Source organism: Elephas maximus, chromosome 2 (assembly GCF_024166365.1).
Source record: "Elephas maximus indicus isolate mEleMax1 chromosome 2, mEleMax1 primary haplotype, whole genome shotgun sequence".
NCBI lineage: Eukaryota > Metazoa > Chordata > Mammalia > Proboscidea > Elephantidae > Elephas > Elephas maximus.
The window spans coordinates 85,780,214-85,797,697 of record NC_064820.1 but is presented as its reverse complement, the minus strand read 5'-3'; the positions used below and the strand labels follow the sequence as shown (position 1 = coordinate 85,797,697).

At 38.3% G+C, this 17,484-nt stretch overlaps 1 protein-coding gene across 3 annotated transcripts in view; it reads right to left on the bottom strand.

Annotated features, from left to right (window-relative positions):
• Positions 1 to 17,484, bottom strand: part of MSH3 (mutS homolog 3) — a 217,899-nt gene that overhangs the window by 122,001 nt on the left and 78,414 nt on the right. For all 3 annotated transcript variants that reach the window (XR_007514976.1, XM_049866717.1, XM_049866709.1), the window contains exons 9-10: positions 9,870 to 9,982; positions 7,598 to 7,712 (exon numbers count right to left, since the gene is read on the bottom strand). Coding sequence is in view for 2 of the 3 variants with exons in the window: in XM_049866717.1 (XP_049722674.1) it covers positions 7,598 to 7,712; positions 9,870 to 9,982 (228 nt within the window). In the remaining variant the exon portion in view is untranslated. The remainder of the gene's footprint in view (positions 1 to 7,597; positions 7,713 to 9,869; positions 9,983 to 17,484) is intronic.

The following is a 17,484-nucleotide window of genomic DNA, read 5'->3' as shown; positions in this document are numbered from 1 at the left end:
ATGGACTTTACATCACTGTCTCTGTGCCCGCTTGCTAAATGTTGGCATAATATGCTTTGGACTAATATCTACCTGGTATTAAAAAAAAAAAAAAAGAAACTCACTGCCATCGAGTCGATTTCAAATCACAGCAACCCCGTAAGGTTTTCAAGGCTGTAAATCTCTATAGAAGCAGAATGCCACACCTGTCAGCCACTGGTGGTTTTGAGCCACCGACCCTTCAGTTAGCAGTCTAGTGCTTTAACCACTGCACCACCAGGACTCAGAGGAGGCGAAAGAAGAGGCCCAGAGTACTCATCTACCTATAAATTACTGGAGACTCCCACTATCTACCAAATAGAATGCAATAACTGGGAATGTCTAAAGGATCTGAAACTAGCTCACATCAGATTTTTATAGAAAAAAAGTGTAAATTCTTTTCTTAATTATAATTGGCAGTATTAATAATGTGTTGTTTTTTGCTTGTTTGTTTTGCCATTACTGAACAAGCTATCTAAATCTCAAATTAGATGCAGTGAGAAGCAAGGAGTTTCTTTAAACTGATATCTGCATTGATTGCATTAAGATAAACCAACCAGTGGGCAATCTAAAACTGGATTGATTCCTATGGAACACTATTTATCAAGAAACTATAAGAAGGACTAACTATGCTTTTGAATTTCTCATATTATATTTTGCTGATAATATACTCTACAGTTGGATTCTCCCTTCCAAATACAAAAAAAAAAAAAAAAATTTCTTCCGTCAATGCCTATTTACATTAGGAATTATATACATTTCTCAACTAAAGGTTGCACCTGCCAGCATTCAGACGTATTCAACAGCATATGTTCACTAACCCAAAATACTCAGGCAATTCTAAATTATTTACCCTTGTGGAAGAAGCCAAATTTTATGTGCTTCCAAATGAACCTCGTAAACAATGCCTGGCTAGAATACATGTTGTGTGAACCTGGAAAGAGATCTTAGAAGTGACAAGGGAAAATACCTCATTAATATTTCAGACACTGAAAATACAAAGGGTGCCTTTTTTTCAAGCTCTATAATGAGAGGAAAATGTCCTTGCTGAAAGCTTGTCAGAGAAATTTAAGACTCTGTATCATTCTTACCCTACTTTAAAAAAAAAAAAAGAAAAAGGAACAACCAATCTTGTTGATTTAGACAAAGGTAATAGATGTACAGGCCTTACCTGAAAGATCAACCCATTATAAAGATCTTATTTAAATATTATTAATATTATTTAAAAATTGAAAGAAACATTCAAAAAATCTACCACATTACACGCAATATCTATAGCTGAAAATAGTTTTCCCTACATACAGTTTTCATTGATCAAACATTCACCATTTGTCCAACTTTCTGGAGATTAATTTTATTTATGAATTATAAAATGTATTATACCACAAAGCTTCAGTTTTGTTGTAGATTTCACTTCTAATTGATTATTGAATAAAACATATATGACTGCATACTAGACACATTCTTAAGAATTTTCAAGGAGCCTATAAAAACATGAAAAAGATATATCTCTTAAAGACACTTCTTTCTTTACATTTTAAACACTGTCAATAGCATTAAAGAGGAAAACATAAGTATGCCAGGGGACCTCAAGATCACCTATAAGTTCGATGATTTGCTAGAACTCAGCATACAGTTTTATTCATGGCTCTAATTTACTACAGTGAAAGGATACAAAGCAGAACTAGAAAAGGGAAAATGCATGTGGCAAAGTCTACAGGAACCCAGGCAAAACCTTCCAACCCTAGCAACAAGATGTGTCAACATGTGTGAAATGTCATCCACTAGGAAAGCTCATTACAGACTCAGTGCCCGTGGTTTTATTGGGGGCTAGTCCCATAAGCATGTACCAAAACTCCAGCTCTCAGAAAGAAGGCAGGTGTTTAGCATAAACTATACTGTTTGCACAAAAAATTTTGACAGAGAGCCATCCTTAGGGGGTATGGTAGGAGCGCTCCCAAAATCCAAATTTCCAGATGTCAGCCAAGTGCCAACCTTGCAAGCAGGCCTTTCTAAGGAAAGCAGTCTTGGGCTGGCTGTGTTAATTCTTTTCTGTACATCTCCCTTTTCAAAGTCTATTTCTCTTAAAGTATTATGTGTTATATTTATTCATTTTTGTGTTCCTTCTAATCTTCATTCCTAAAATGATCTTCTTCTTTAGTTTTTAATTCTTTCTTAAATCCTATCACTTCATTTCAGAGTTTTTCTACTTCTCATTTATGTTGTTCTTTCATATCTAGTACCATTTTCTTAATGTCTTTTAGCTCATTTTGAAATAGTAGGTTATAGTTTTTATTTCATTTGTGGTCATGTCTTTCTGGCATGCACTCATCTGTAAGGACATTATTCTGCTCCTTATTTTTTTTCTTATAATAATTTTGTATGGGATTTGACTTGGATGCAAGATCATGTCATTTGTGAAGAAAGTTTTTACTTCTTCCTTTCTGATCTGAATGTCTTCTATTTCATTTTCTTGCCTAATTGCCCAAAGTAGAACTGAGAGTACAACGTTGCATAGAAGTGGCAAGAGAAGACATTCTTGTCTTGTTTCTAATCTTGGGAGGTAAGCATTCAGTCCTCGGCATTAACTATGATGTTAGCTGTGAGGTTTTCATAAAAAAAAAAAAAAATAGACTTTCTTTATCAGGTTGAGGAAGTTTCCTTCTAGTTTGTTCAGTGTTTTTATCACGACGGGGTGTTGAATTTTGTCAAATGTTTTTCCTGTCTATTGATATGGTCATGTAATCTAGTCCTTTATTTTACTAATATAGTATACTACATTAATTGATTGTTAGATTGTTAAACCAAACCTATATTCCTGGCGTAACTACTACTTGATCATAATCCTTTTACATATCATAGGATTTGCTCTGCCTGTATCTTGTGGGTTTTTTTTTTTTGTAAGAATATATATAACACAACATTTGCCAATGCAACATTTTTCAAACAAGTGTCACTTTCTCAGTGAAATTCTCCCTGCCCTCTCTATTTAAAACTACAACTCACCGACTTCACCTGATCTTTCCTATCCCCTTCCTGGCTTTGTTCTTCTCCACAGTAGTTATCACCTTCTAACATGTTTCATTATTTATCTAGTAGTTTATTATCTATACAGCCCCACTGAAACATAAGTTCCATGAGAGATGTAATTTTTTCTGTTTTTTTCACCAATGTATCCCCAGTGCCTGTAACAGTGCTTGGTATATAGTAGACAGTCAATAAATCTGCAATGAATGAAATCCAGAGCAAGATTCTCATTGCACTTTTGGCAACTCTGTAAGACTCCTGAATGGTATACCCACGTATTACTTTATTCACCTGGTCTTGCTTTCCAATTCTAATTTATATTTTTCCAAGTCCTGATTTTTGTCATGTTTCTTTTTTCTAATACACAGGTTCCATAATCACCATAAATCCTCTGTACTCTTATGGTAAGAAAAACAGTATATTTCTGCTACCTTGTTTGTGAAATCAGTAATTTGTTTTATACATAATAATTGTTTTCCATGATATACAGTAATCCAATTAAGAAGTCATAATTTCAACCCTACTTCCTAATTCTTTTTTTTTAAATTGTACTTTAAGTGAAGTTTACAGCGCAAGCTAGTTTCTCAGACAAAAATTTATACAAACATTGTTATGTGACCCTAGTTGCTCTCTCTATAATGCGACAGTACACTCCTCCTTTCCACCCTGGATTTCTCGTGTCCATTCAACCAGCTCCTATCCCTTTCTGCCTTCTCATTTCGCCTCCAGATAGGAGCTGCCCATTTAAGTCTCTTGTATCTACTTGAACTAAGAAGTATACTCTTCACCAGTATCATTTTATGTCTTATATTTGATTTTGGGTGATCCAGGCTAATCTTTGTCTGAAGAGTTGGCTTTGGGAATGGTTTCAGTTCTGGGCTAACAGAGAGTCCAGACCCATACCTTCTGGGGTCCCTCCAGTCTCTGTCAGACCATTAAGTCTGGTCTTTTTATTAGAATTTGAGTTCTGCACCCCACTTTTCTTCTGCTCCTTCAGGGACTCTCTGCTGTGTTCCCTGTCAGGGCAGTCATTGGTGGTAGCCTGGCACCATCTAGTTCTTCTGGTCTCAGGCTGATGGAGTCTCTGGTTTATGTGGCTCTTTCTGTCTCTTGGGCTAATATTTTCCTTGTGTCTTTGGTGTTCTTCATACTCCTTTGCTCCAGGTGGGTTGGGACCAATTGTTGCATCTTAGATGGCCACTCATTAGCTTTTAAGACCCCAGACACCATTCACCAAAGTCCAAGTCCTCAATTCTTTACCATTTCTTAGAGGAGGAAAAGAAGGGAAGAGTGAAGGGAGCGAGGAAGCTTTCATCGTATGACGGTGGACTTGATTGTTTTAGAAATTGCTGAAAGCCCTTACAATAGCATACATATTAAATTTACTTCCACTAATAAAAGTAATCACCACATGTTCATGATCTGTTATCATAAGAGGTCTTCTAAGGAAAGGATTTTGTAGTTCACCTTTGGCAGATTTTCTCATTATTTCCCAAAATTTCCAAAGCCTATTTGAAGTTCTGACCACACCAATCTTAATAAAAGGCAAAATGGCAAAAGTACTCATTTCCAACAACAACCAAAAAAGCCAGTTCCTTTAGAATTTCATGAACTTAGGAATTAGGCTACTTCTGTAATAATAACTTTTTTACTGTTCCTCACATTCTATGATACTATTTTGGTCTGGAACTAACCTATTCAAATTCTCAGAACAAACTTGGAACCTCAAAGTTTGCCTTATTTAACAAAATCTCACTTAACCCATCCTTAAGAACAATTCCTGAAATGGTGTTATCTTCTAAAACAACATAAAATTCTACTATAAAGGCAAAAAGACCTTTAAATAAATGCACATCAAGACTTACACAGAGTATACAATAACTTTTGTAAAAACATTTCCTAGACAAGACAACTCAAGTTAAGCATACTTTTCTTCCCCTGATAACACAGTTCTGGAAGTAAAAGTTCAAAAGTTTAGCAGCATATGATTATAAACTAATCCAACTGAATGTTCAACAAACACAGGAGAACTTGTTCACATTTTCCAAAGTAATTACCTTGGGGTGTTACACTCTTTTTCCAAATATAAGAAGTGTGGAATTACTCTTTCGGAATGATCTTCAGGGTCTATTTACATGCTACCCATAAAAACATCATCACTCACATTTCAACTTTAAGCAAAGCAATAGTACCGGTTAGATCACCATCTTTATTCACTAACTTTGGCTCCCAATGACATTTTGGCAACTTTAAAAAAAAAAAAATCAAGTCCACCTTACAGGATGAAGAATTCCTTTTTTCGGTCATTTTTCCTGTATTAACTGACTGCCTACTAAGTGCTGGGCATATGCTGGGTAATGAAAATATATAAAACCTGAGGACCTGAAGCTAGGGCAGAAGTTCTTTGGAATGGGGAAGGGATTACCCTGCAGGCAGATCAGACACATAAGAAGGCCCAGCAGAGTCAGTTCCCTTAGAAGCTGCCAACACCACCACCAAACACAAGAGGGAAAAGTTCACCTTCAATTAACTTATTGAGAAGTTTGCCTCCAGGTAATTTAAAATCAAGCTATAAATTTCAATATATATGTACGTGTGTGTGTGGTGTATATATATATACACATACATATATACACACATATATATACTGGTTTTACTATTTAGTATTATTTTTACTTTGAATTAATAAGAAAAAGACACAATCATCTTTTGAGGGCCAAATTCATCTACCTCTAAAAACATCAGAGTCTTGATTTAAAAAAAAAAAAGTTAATTGCTTAGTCAACTACTAATACTTCTTTGATCGGTGGGGTAGAGGCAGGCAGAAAACATAAGTTTTAATGGGCAAGCTATTATTCACTAATTCCAGCTCGCTGAGTTAAAGGCTTCTTGTCATAAACAGTCAAATGATAGGTAGGTAGACTCCTTCCTTTGTGAGGATCCAACACAATCAATCATACAGACCCATCTCTGTAATAAGTCTCCTGCTAATGGAGCTTAAGGTACCATTTGGTGAGCTACAACACCAGGTCACAATTTTTCTGAGAAAATATTTCAGACATATTAAAACATATATAGATTACTGTAGTGCCCAGGTTAAGAACTAAATTCCCCTGTCATTCCCCTACTAACCTCTACTGCTTCCCCTCCTTTACCACTGGAGAGGAGAAGCTATTCCTCTGAATTTGGTATTTGTCATTCCCATGCACATCTTTATACTATCCCTATGTATGTATGTATTTTTAACAAATGCATAGCACTGTTTTACATATTTCTAACTCCGTATAATATATGTACTGTGTATGTACATAAAACGGTATGTTCTTTAGAAACTTTATTTTTGGCTCAATATGTTGTAAATAAAATTTTTAATATTGATAGGTGCAGTTCTAGTTCATTCATGTTCATTCTTATATAACATTTCATGGTGTGAATATAACACAGTGAATTCACTCATGTTAAAGAACATTTCCAGTGCTTTTTAAAAGGACAAAACTATTTGCGGAGAGATGATATTCTGTTATATCCTAAATATCACACAGTAGAACACTCACCAAAATGACATTACAAAAAGATTCCCAAGTGTCTGCCTTTCTTTGATTCTCCTCAACAAGCTCGGCCCAGCAACATCTCTTTGCTCCCCGATTCATATTCTGCCATTTAACTGAGCCAGCTACTATCTGTCTCCCTCCTTCTGCAGAATGGGAAGTAGCTTACTTATCGAGAATCAATACGTTGTTGTTATCAGGTGCCACAGAGTCAATTTCGACTCACAGTAACCCCATATGACAGAGTAGAACTGCCCCGTAGGATTTTCTTGGCTGTAATCTTTACGGAAGCAGATTATCAGGTCTTTCTCCTGTGGAGTCGTTTGGAGGGTTTGAACTGCCAACCTTTTGGTTAGTAGCTGAGTGCTTAACCGTTGTACCACCGGGGCTCCTTAAAATCAATATAATGAAAGGTAATTCTTTACAGAGCCAATGACAAGAGGCTGGGAAGGTAAAATTAAAAAGGGCAAGAAAATTACCTGCTGTCCTTTTTTTTATTCTACTTATTATGAAACTAGTATTTTTCTAGTATGTCCACTGTCTGCCTTTAAACCTTAGAATATCTACGAAGCTAATCACTCTTTTAAAAAGCTGTCTGCATTAGCAGGTGGTTCCTTTACCTCCAATTTCTTTGTCTATGAAATAAGAACTGAAACCAAAAATAAAAAAGGTGATGAAATCTTATAAATTTTTTTAATACTTCTTAATCCAGTTAGTATAAGCACAGTACTGCAGTCAAAGATATAATACATCAAATAGTCATCACGAATACAAATTATGCGACAGGATTCTTAAGGATTCTATCAATATTATTACATCAATCAATATTTTTAATATCCCTTAGCAACAATACCACTTGGTTCATCCTTGCCCCCAATAAGGTATTCTATCAACAGCAGGTACTTTTCTGAGTATAGTAGTAACCAAACTCAATTGAAGAAATATTATTAACATAACCCTCCTCCCCTCCCCCCCTTTTTTTCTTTTTTTGAGAAATCCCTTACTTGGGCTTGGAGAGCATCTTTTCCAGGTTAAATTCTTTGAGGTATCTTATTATGGCGGCCAAAGAGCAAATCACAGGCTTCTCCAGGTTCATGATGCCAGAAAAATTTTGAGAACCTAAAAAAGAGTATACCTTCATTAAAACAAATACAAGTTGAGTAAAATTTATTTTATGGTTATTCAAATAATAATTTAGAAAACGCCTCCTAAAATTGCCCTGTGGGAAAATGTGTAAGAATACCTAGGACATGTGAAAAAGGGCATCGTCTGATGGTGAAATGAATCACTTTGGACAGCAATACAGCCAACTTTCAAAATTTAAATGTTCATCCTCTTTAATGCAGAAATACCCCAACATGCATGTCAGAGACATGTATATAAGGAGTTAAGTTGAAAAATTTTTTGCAAAGATTTCTTATTAGAAAAATCTAGTACAAAACTAGAGATGGCAAAAATGAGCATCAATACGATAATAGTTTTAAAAAATTTAGTAAATCCAGATTACAACGCAGCTACTGAAAGGAATGACTTACCGCTATCAGTGCTGATACAGAAACCTATGCACAGACGTTGCTGCTTGAGGAAATCCATTCTCATTTCTCCCTGGGAATACTGCAATAGCTTTCCATCTTTTCTCCCTGCTTCACCCTTGCCCCCCATAGAATATTCCTTTTTTTTTTTTAATTGTGCTTTAGGTGGAATTTTACAGCTCAGGTTAATTTCTCATACAAAAATTTATACATATATTGTTAAGTGACCCCAGTTGCAAGTCCTATAATGTGAGATCACACTCCCCTTTTCCACCCTGGTTTCCCCTGTCCCTTCAACCAGCTTGTGTCCTTTTCTGCCTTCTCATCCTGCCTCCAGACAGGAGCTGCCCATTTAGTCTTGTATATCTACTTAAACTAAGAAACACACTCTTAATGAGTATTATTCTATGTTTTATAGTCCTGTCTAATCTTTGTAATAGAATATTCTTAACAGAGCAGTCATAACTACCCTTTTAAAAATGTACATCAGATCACATCACTCCTCTGCTCAAAATTCTCCAAAATCCCCAATTCACTGAGGGTAGAGGCCAAAGTCCTTACAGTGGACTATAAGGACCTATGCTATCTGCCTCCCATCTCCTTTTTACCTCTGACCTCACCCGTAATATTCTCCCCCTCAGTCACTCTGCTCCAGCACACAGTGTCCTTGCTGTTCCTTGAATATGCCAGGCACACTCTTAAATAAGAGACTGTACTTACCATCTCTCTGCCTGAAACGCTGTTCCTCCACATGTCTATATGGCTTCTCCCTTTAACTCCTTCAAACCTTTGATCATGGCCATTTTTCAGTGAGGCCTTTATTCATCACCCTATTTAAAACTGCAACCCCTTTCACAGCACTTATCACCTTCTAACACACTGTATAACTTATTCCTTTTATTGTCTTAACATTAGCTGGGCTGGGAGGAATGAGAAACTTGGGCCAAATCAAGTATTGATGCATGGTGGAGGGAATGTGAGTTAGACAAATAACAGTTACCTAGTTAAACTCTGGCACTAACGTCGCGGTATTTTATTTCTGGCAACCAACCTTTCAAAACACTGGCCTTCAGAAGAAGGTTTGTCCAAGCATTCTATAAAACTGTGAGAATAGTAACGAGCCATCTTTAAGAGAAGCAAAAAGGAAAGGTGGTGAATAACTGACTCGTCCTTACACTCCATTAAAGATGTCAACACTGTCAAGTTGCTAAAAGATCACAATTACAAAGGAAGAAGCTTCACTGATGTTAGCGATGAGTGCAAAAACAGTGAACTCTTCCTTCTACCTCCTGCAGTTATTTATTGGTAATGACCTGTTGTTGACAGCTGCCGTGGAGCCCACGCACAATGGAATGAAATGCTGCCCGATCCTGCACCATTCTCATGATCGGTTGTGGATCCTCTGTTGTGATGCATAAGATTTTCACTGGCTGATATTCAGAAGTAGACCTCCAGCCTTCCTTCCTAGTCCGTCTTATTCTGGAAACACCACTGAAAGCTGTTCAGCATCACGGCAACCCACAAACTTCCACTGACAGACAAGTGGTAACTGCAAATGAGGTGCACTGGCTAGGAATCGAACCCAGGCCTCCCACATGGAAAGCAAGATTCTACCACTGAACCAACCTTCAGTAACAACCAAACAGTCTAGTTTTTATTAGACTGAAAGTCAAACCCACACCTTTATCCAAATCTAACTCAGTTAAATTTGAGGTCATATGGATAACATGTATAAAATATTTACCTTTGGCATCAACTATATCGTATGCATAAAAATCTATAACCGTCTGGAAAGCACAGCTGTATTCAAAGTAAATGTTATCCATTCTTTCAACTCGAATTCTGTCATCCCGGACACTGAAAGAGGAACATGAAAATTTTAAACGTTATTATCCATAATCTTGAACTATCCACATTTAGGCCTTGCTTTGACCAAAAGAAAATAGGTGCATTCCTCATTCTCTCCAAGATGGAAAAAAAAAAAAAAACAACAAAGAGATTTAAAGTTTTCCTGATAAAAAGCCCCATTTCATAAAATAGTAAAACCATTAATTTTTCCTACTGGCATTCTATATCACTTTTGTTGTTGTTATTTGCCATTGTGTCAATTCTGACTCATAGCAATGCTATGTACAACAGAACAAACACTGCCCGGTCCTGCACCATTCTCACAATTATTGCTATGTTTGACTTTGAGTGCCTTCCAAGCTCAGGGGTTCATCTTCCAGCACCACGTTGGACAACATTCCACTACTATCCGTAAGGTTTTCACTGTATAATTTTCTTTTAGAAGCAGACTGCCAGGTCCTTCTTCCTAGTCTGTCTTGGTCTGGAAGCTCCACCGAAACTTGCCCACCATGGGGAAAACTGCTGGTATTTGAAATATCTATGGCATAGCTTCCAGCATCATAGCAATACAGATGCCACCACAGTACAACAAACTGACAGACAAGTGGAGGTCGGTATCACTCAGTACTTTATAAATATCTTTTCAAGAAGAAAAAAGTAGGGTCAATCACTAGTTAATAGCGGCTGTAGCAGTGTATCAACAGGGAACTGCCAGAAATTGAAGCCGGGATCAAAAGAGGATGTGGAACCAGAGATATCATAGCTGATGTCAGATCAATCCTGGATGAAAGCAGAGAATACCAGTAAGATGTTTACTTGTGTTTTATCATCTATGCAAAGGCATTCAACTGTGTGGATCATAACAACATATGGCTAACATTGCAAAGAACAGGAATTCCAGAACCCTTAATTGTATTCATGAGGAGTCTGTACATAGATCAAGAGGTAGTTGTTTGGACAGAACAAGGGGATACTGACTGGTTTAAAGTCAGGAAAGGTATGCATCAGGGTTGTATTCTTTCACCATACCTATTTAATCTGTATGCTGAGCAAATTATCTGAGAAGCTGGACTCTATGAAGAATGGGGCATCACGATTGGAGGAAGACTCATTAACAACCTGTGTTATGCTGATGACACAACCTTGCTTGCTGCAAGTGAAAAGGACTTGAAGCACTTACTGATGATGATCAAAGACCACAGCCTTCAGTATGGATTGCACCGCAACATAAAGAAAACAAAGATCCTCACAACTGGACCAATAAGCAACCTCATGATGAACACAGAAAAAACTGATGTTGTCAAGAATTTCATTTTACTTGGATTTACAATCAACACCCATGGAAGCAGCAGTCAAGAAATCAAAAGACGCATTGCATTGGACAAATCGGCTGCAAAAGACCTCTTTAAAGTGTTGAAAAGCAAAGATGTCACCTTGAGGACTAAGATGCGCCTGACCCAAGCCATGATGTTTTCAATCACCTCATATGCATGTGAAAGCTGGGCAATGAATAAGGAAAACAGAAGAAGAATTGACACCCTTGAATTGTGGTGTTGGAGAAGAATGTTGAATATACCATGGACTGCCAAAAGAATGAACAAATCTGTCTTGGAAAAAGTACAACCAAAATGTTCCTTAGAAGCAAGGATGGCGAGACTATATCTCACATACTCTGGACATATCATCAGGAGGGATCAGTCCCTGGAGAAGAACACCACGCTTGGTAAAGCAGAGGGGCAGCGAAAAAGAGGAAGACCCTTAATAAGATGGACCGACACGTTGGCTGCAACAATTGCTTACGCATAACGATGATTGTGAGGATGGTGCAGGACCAGGCAGTATCTCCTTTGTTGTACATGGGGTTGCTATGAGTCAGAACTCAACGGTGCCTAACAATAACACAAATCTGTCTTGGAAAAAGTATAGCCAGAATGCTCCTTAGAAGTGTGGATGGCAAGATTTCATCCACATACTTTGGACATGTTATCAGGAGGCAGCATTCCCTGGAGAAGGACATCATGTTTGGTCATAGAGGTTCAGTGACAAGAAGACCCTCAATGAGATGGATTGACACAGTGGCTTCAACAATGGGCTCAAACATAGCAATGACTGTGAGGATGGCACAGGACCGGGCAGCATTTTGTTCTGTTGTACACAGGGTCACCATGGGTAGAAACCGATTCAGGGCACCTAACAAAAGCAACATAGAAAGTTACCTTAACACATAAACAAAACCATTATTTTTCATGCTGAATAGTGCATTTTCTTTTGCATCTTCCGCTTTGCTTGTATCCCCAGTCCCCCTTTCATTATCACCGACTCATGTTAACAGCCTATCATGAAATCTTCTGTATATTTTCATGCTCATGTGATCATATACCAGTATATATCACATACATGCATACTCATACATGCCTTTGAGAGACTGTCACCATTTTATTAAAATAGATGACTTCATAAAAATTTTTCTGCATACTATTTTCTTCCCTAAGCAATAACTCTTGGAAATTCCTCCATATAAAGTGACTCAGTCTTTTCAATGGCTGAAAAATAGGCCACAGGCTATAAATGCCATAAGTTATTCAACCATTTCTTTATTGTTGGAAATCATTTGGTTTCCAGGTTCTACAAACAAAATTGCAATTAACTATCTAATACACCCCTCCTCACTTATCAACATGGTTAGGTTCCAAAGATGAGGTCATTATATGAAAATCAGCCTTATGTAAAAATAGAGGATGACCACATCAGATCACAAAATGGAAGATGACTACATCATTACATAGCTGCCAATTACATCATTACATAACTGACAAACCACTAAGAATCATGGCTGCTACAGACATGGCTGTGTTCCCCAAAACTGTGTGTCAATTTGGCTAGCCCACGATTCCCAGTATTGTGTGGTTGCCTTCCATTTTGTGATCCGGTGTAATTTTCCTATGTGTTTAGATCCTAACCTCTATGATGTTAATGAGACAGGATTAGAGGCAGTTGTGTTAATGAGTTAGGACACAATCTACAGGATTCAGTCATATCTTGAGTCAATCTCTTTTGAGATATAAAAGAGAGAAGGGAGCAGAGAGGAGAGGGACCTCATGCCACCACGAAAGAAGTGCGGGAGCAGAGCATATCCTTTGGACCCGGGGTCTCTGCACTGAAAACCTCCTAGACAAGGCGAAGATTGATGACAAGGATCTTCCCCCAAAGCCAACAAAGAGAGAAAGCCTCGCCTGGGAACTGGCACCCTGAATTTGGACTTCTAGCTTCCTAAAATGTGAGAGAATAAACTTTTCTTTGTTAAAGCAATCCATTTGTGTTATTTCTGTTATAGCAGCACTAGACAGCTAAGACAATTGCCTAGCCAAGTTGACACATAACCTTAATCATCACAGCCAGCGTTACTCTCACCTCACACCTCAGTGTTCGTTTCTGCGAGACATAATATGCAAAATAGTTAATCGTTAATGTGGAAAATAGTCAAATAGTAGATTTTTTACTATTGTCATGAATGTGAAATGTCAGATAACAAGAAAGTCAATAAGTGAGGAGTAGGTGTAAAAAAATTTTTTTTTTAGGTGTAAATATATCTTCACATACCAGTGCTTTCATTTTCAGTTCAAACCCATCAGCTGCTCTGTGGGAAAAAGATGTGGCACTCTGCTTTCATAAAGATTTACAGCCTTGGAAACCCTATGGGACAGTTCTACTCCACTCAGAATCAACTCTGTGGTAGCAGGTTTAGAGGTTTATTATCTTGGTTAAGAAGCTCTGAACTATAATGTATGTTTTGAACAATTATCAAAATGTTGGAAGCATGCAGGAAATATGGAGAAACATACCAAAAGTCTAAGTACTCACCACCCAGCTTTTTTAAGTCTTACCATTTTGTCATATGTTGTGCTAGAACATTTTAATTAAAAAAATAAAATTTACTAAATAAAACATCACAGATACAATGACAGCCTGCACACATCTCTCCCCAATCACATTCATCTCTCTACCACTCTCATACGTAAACGCTATCTTGAACTCGGTGTATATTACCACCACGGGTTTTTGTTTTTGTTTTGTAAAGGGTCCCCGGTTAGCACAAATGGTTAAGCACTCAACTATTAGCCAAAAGGGTGGCAATTCAAACCCACCCAGAGGCACCTCGAAAGACAGACCTGGCGATCTGCTTCCGAAAGGTCAAAGCCTTGAAAGCCCTACAGAGTAGTTCTACTCTGCACCCGTGGGTAGCCACGAGTCGGAGTCTACTTGATGGCAACTAACAACAATGCTTTTTATACTTTACACAATATGAATCTTAACACAATATATTGACACAATATATTGTATTATTTTATGTATTTAATTTTCTCTAAGTGGGACTTTATTATACCTATCATTCTACTACTTGCCTTTCTCACTCAATGTTACATTTCTTTTTTTTTTTAATTTTTATTGTGCTTTTAGTGAAAGTTTACAAATCAAGTCAGTCTCTCACACAAAAATTTATACACACCTTGCTATATACTCCTAATTTTTCTCCCCCTAGTGACACAGCACACTTCTTCCCTCCACTCTCTTTTCATGTCCATTCAACCAGCTTCCGACCCCCTCCACCCACCCATCTCCAGTCCAGACAAGAGATACCAACATAGTCTAATATGTCTACTTGACCCAAGTAGTTCACTCTTCAATAGTATCTATTTTCTATCCCAGGGTCCAGTCCAATCCCTGTCTGAAGAGTTAGCATTGGGAATGGTTCCTGTCTTGGGCTAACAGAAGGTCTGGGGACCATGACATCTAGGGTCCTTCTAGCCTCACTCAGACCATTAAGTCTGGTCTTTTTATGAGAATCTGGGGTCTGCATCCCGCTGCTCCCCCAGGGGTTCTCTGTTGTGTTCCCTGTCAGAGCAGTCATCAGTTGAAGCCGGGCACCATCTAGTTCTTCTGGTCTCAGGCTGATGTAATCTGTAATTTATGTGCCCCTTTCTGTCTCTTGGGCTTATAATTACCTTGTGTCTTTAGTGTTCTTCACTCTCCTTTGCCCCAGGTGGGTTAAAACCAATTGATGCACCTTAGATGGCCACTTGCTAAAGTTTAAGACCCCAGACGCCACTTTCCAGAGTGGGATGTAAAATGTTATCTTAATAGATGTTATTATGCCAACTGTCTTAGATGTCCCCTGAAACCATACTCCCCCAGCCTCCGTCCCTGCTACGCTGGCCTTCGAAGCATTCAGTTCATTCAGGAGACTGCTTTTGGTTTAGTCCAGTTGTGCTGACCTCTCCTGTGTTGTGTATTGTCTTTCCCTTCACCTAATCTTATCTACTATCTAATTAGTGAAAACTCCTTTCCCTCCCTCCCTGCCTCCTCCCTCTTGTAACCACCAAAGAATATTCTCTGTTTAAAACACTTCTCGAGTTTTTTTTTTAATACTTTTTATTGTGCTTTAAGTGGAAGTTTACAAATCAAGTCAGTCTCTCACATATAAACTTATTTACACCTTGCTACATATTCCCAATTAATCTCCCCCAATGAGACAGCCCGCTCCCTCCTTCCACTCCCTCTTTTCGTATCCATTTCAACATCCTCCAACCCCCTCTACCCTCTCATCTCCCCTCCAGGCGGGAGATGCCAACATAGTCTCAAGTATCCACCTGATACAAGAAGCTCACTTCTCACCAGCATCCCTCTCCAACCCATTGTCCAGTCCAATCTATGTTTGACAAGTTGGCTTCAGGAACGGTTCCTGTCCTGGGCCAACAGACGGTCTGGGGGCCATGACCACTGGGGTCCTTCTAGTCTCAGTCAGACCATTAAGTCTGGTCTTTTTAGGAGAATTTGGGGTCTGCATCCCACTGTTCTCCCGCTCCCTCAGAGGTTCTCTGTTGTGTTCCCTGTCAGGGCAGTTATCGGTTGTGGCAAGGCACCATCTAGTTCTTCTGGTCTCAGGATGATGTAGTCGCTGGTTCATGTGGCCCTTTCTTCTCTTGGGCTTGTAATTACCTTGTGTCCTTGGTGTTCTTCATTCTCCTTTGATCCAGGTGGGTTGAGACTCATTGATGCATCTGAGATGGCCGCTTGCTAGGGTTTAAGACCCAAACGCCACTCTTCAAAGTGGGATGCAGAATGTTTTCTTAATAGATTTTATGATGCCAATTAACTTAGCTATCCCCTGAAACCATGGTCTCCAAACCCTTGCCCCAGCTACACTGGCCTTCGAAGCATTCAGTTTACTCAGGAAACTTCTTTGCTTTTGGTTTAGTCCGGTTGTGCTGACCTCCCCTGTATTGAGTGATGTCCTTCCCTTCACCTAAAGTAGTTCTTATCTACTTCGAAGGCACTGGGTGGGTTGGGTATCTAATTAGTAAATACTTCTCTTCCATGCTCCCTCCCTCCCCCTTCTCGTAACCACAACAGAATGTGTTCTTCTCAGTTTAAACTATTTCTCAAGTTCTTATAATAGTGGTCTTATACAATATTTGTCCTTTTGCAACTGACTAATTTCACTCAGCATAATGCCTTCCAGATTCCTCCATTGTTATGAAATGTGTCATGGATTCATCATTGTTCTTCATCTATGCACGGTATTCCATTGAGTGAATATTCCATAATTTATTTATCCATTCATCTGTTGATGGGCACCTTGGTTGCTTCCATCTTTTTGCTATTGTAAACAGTGCTGCAATGAATATGGGTGTGCACATATCCGTTCATGTAAAGGCTCTTATTTCTCTAGGATATATTCCAAGGAGTAAGATTGCTGGATTGTATGGTAGTTCCATTTCTAGCTTTTTAAGGAAGCGCCAAATCGATTTCCAAAGTGGTTGTACCATTTTACGTTCCCACCGGCAGTGTATAAGTGTTCCAGTCTCTCCATAGCCTCTCCAACATTTATTATTTTGTGTTTTCTGGCTTAATACCAGCCTTGTTGGAGTGAGGTGGAATCTCATTGTAATTTTGATTTGCATTTCTCTAATGCCTAATGATCGTGAGCATTTCCTCATGTATCTGTTCACCAACTGAATGTCTTCTTTAGTGAAGGGCGTCTTCATGACTTTTGCCCATTTTTTAATTGGGTCATTTGTCTTTTTGTAGTTGAGTTTTTGCAGTATCACGTAGATTTTAGAGAGCAGGCACTGATCCAAAATGTCATAGCTAAAAACTTTTTCCCAGTCTATAGGTAATCTTTAACTCTTTTGGTGAAATCTTTGGATGAGCATAGGTGTTTGATTTTTAGGAGCTCCCAGTTACCTAGTTTTTCATCTGCATTGTTAGTAATGTTTTGAATACTATTTATACCATGTATTAGGGCTCCTAGCGTTGTCCCTGTTTTTTCTTCCACGATCTTTATCATTTTAGATTTAGGTCTTTGATCCATTTTGAGTTAGTTTTTGTGCATGGAGTGAGGTATGGGTCTTGTTTCATTTTTTTGCAGATGGATCTCCAGTTATGCCAGTACCATTTGTTAAAGACTGTCTTTTCCCCATTTAACTGTTTTGGGGCCTTTGTGAAATATC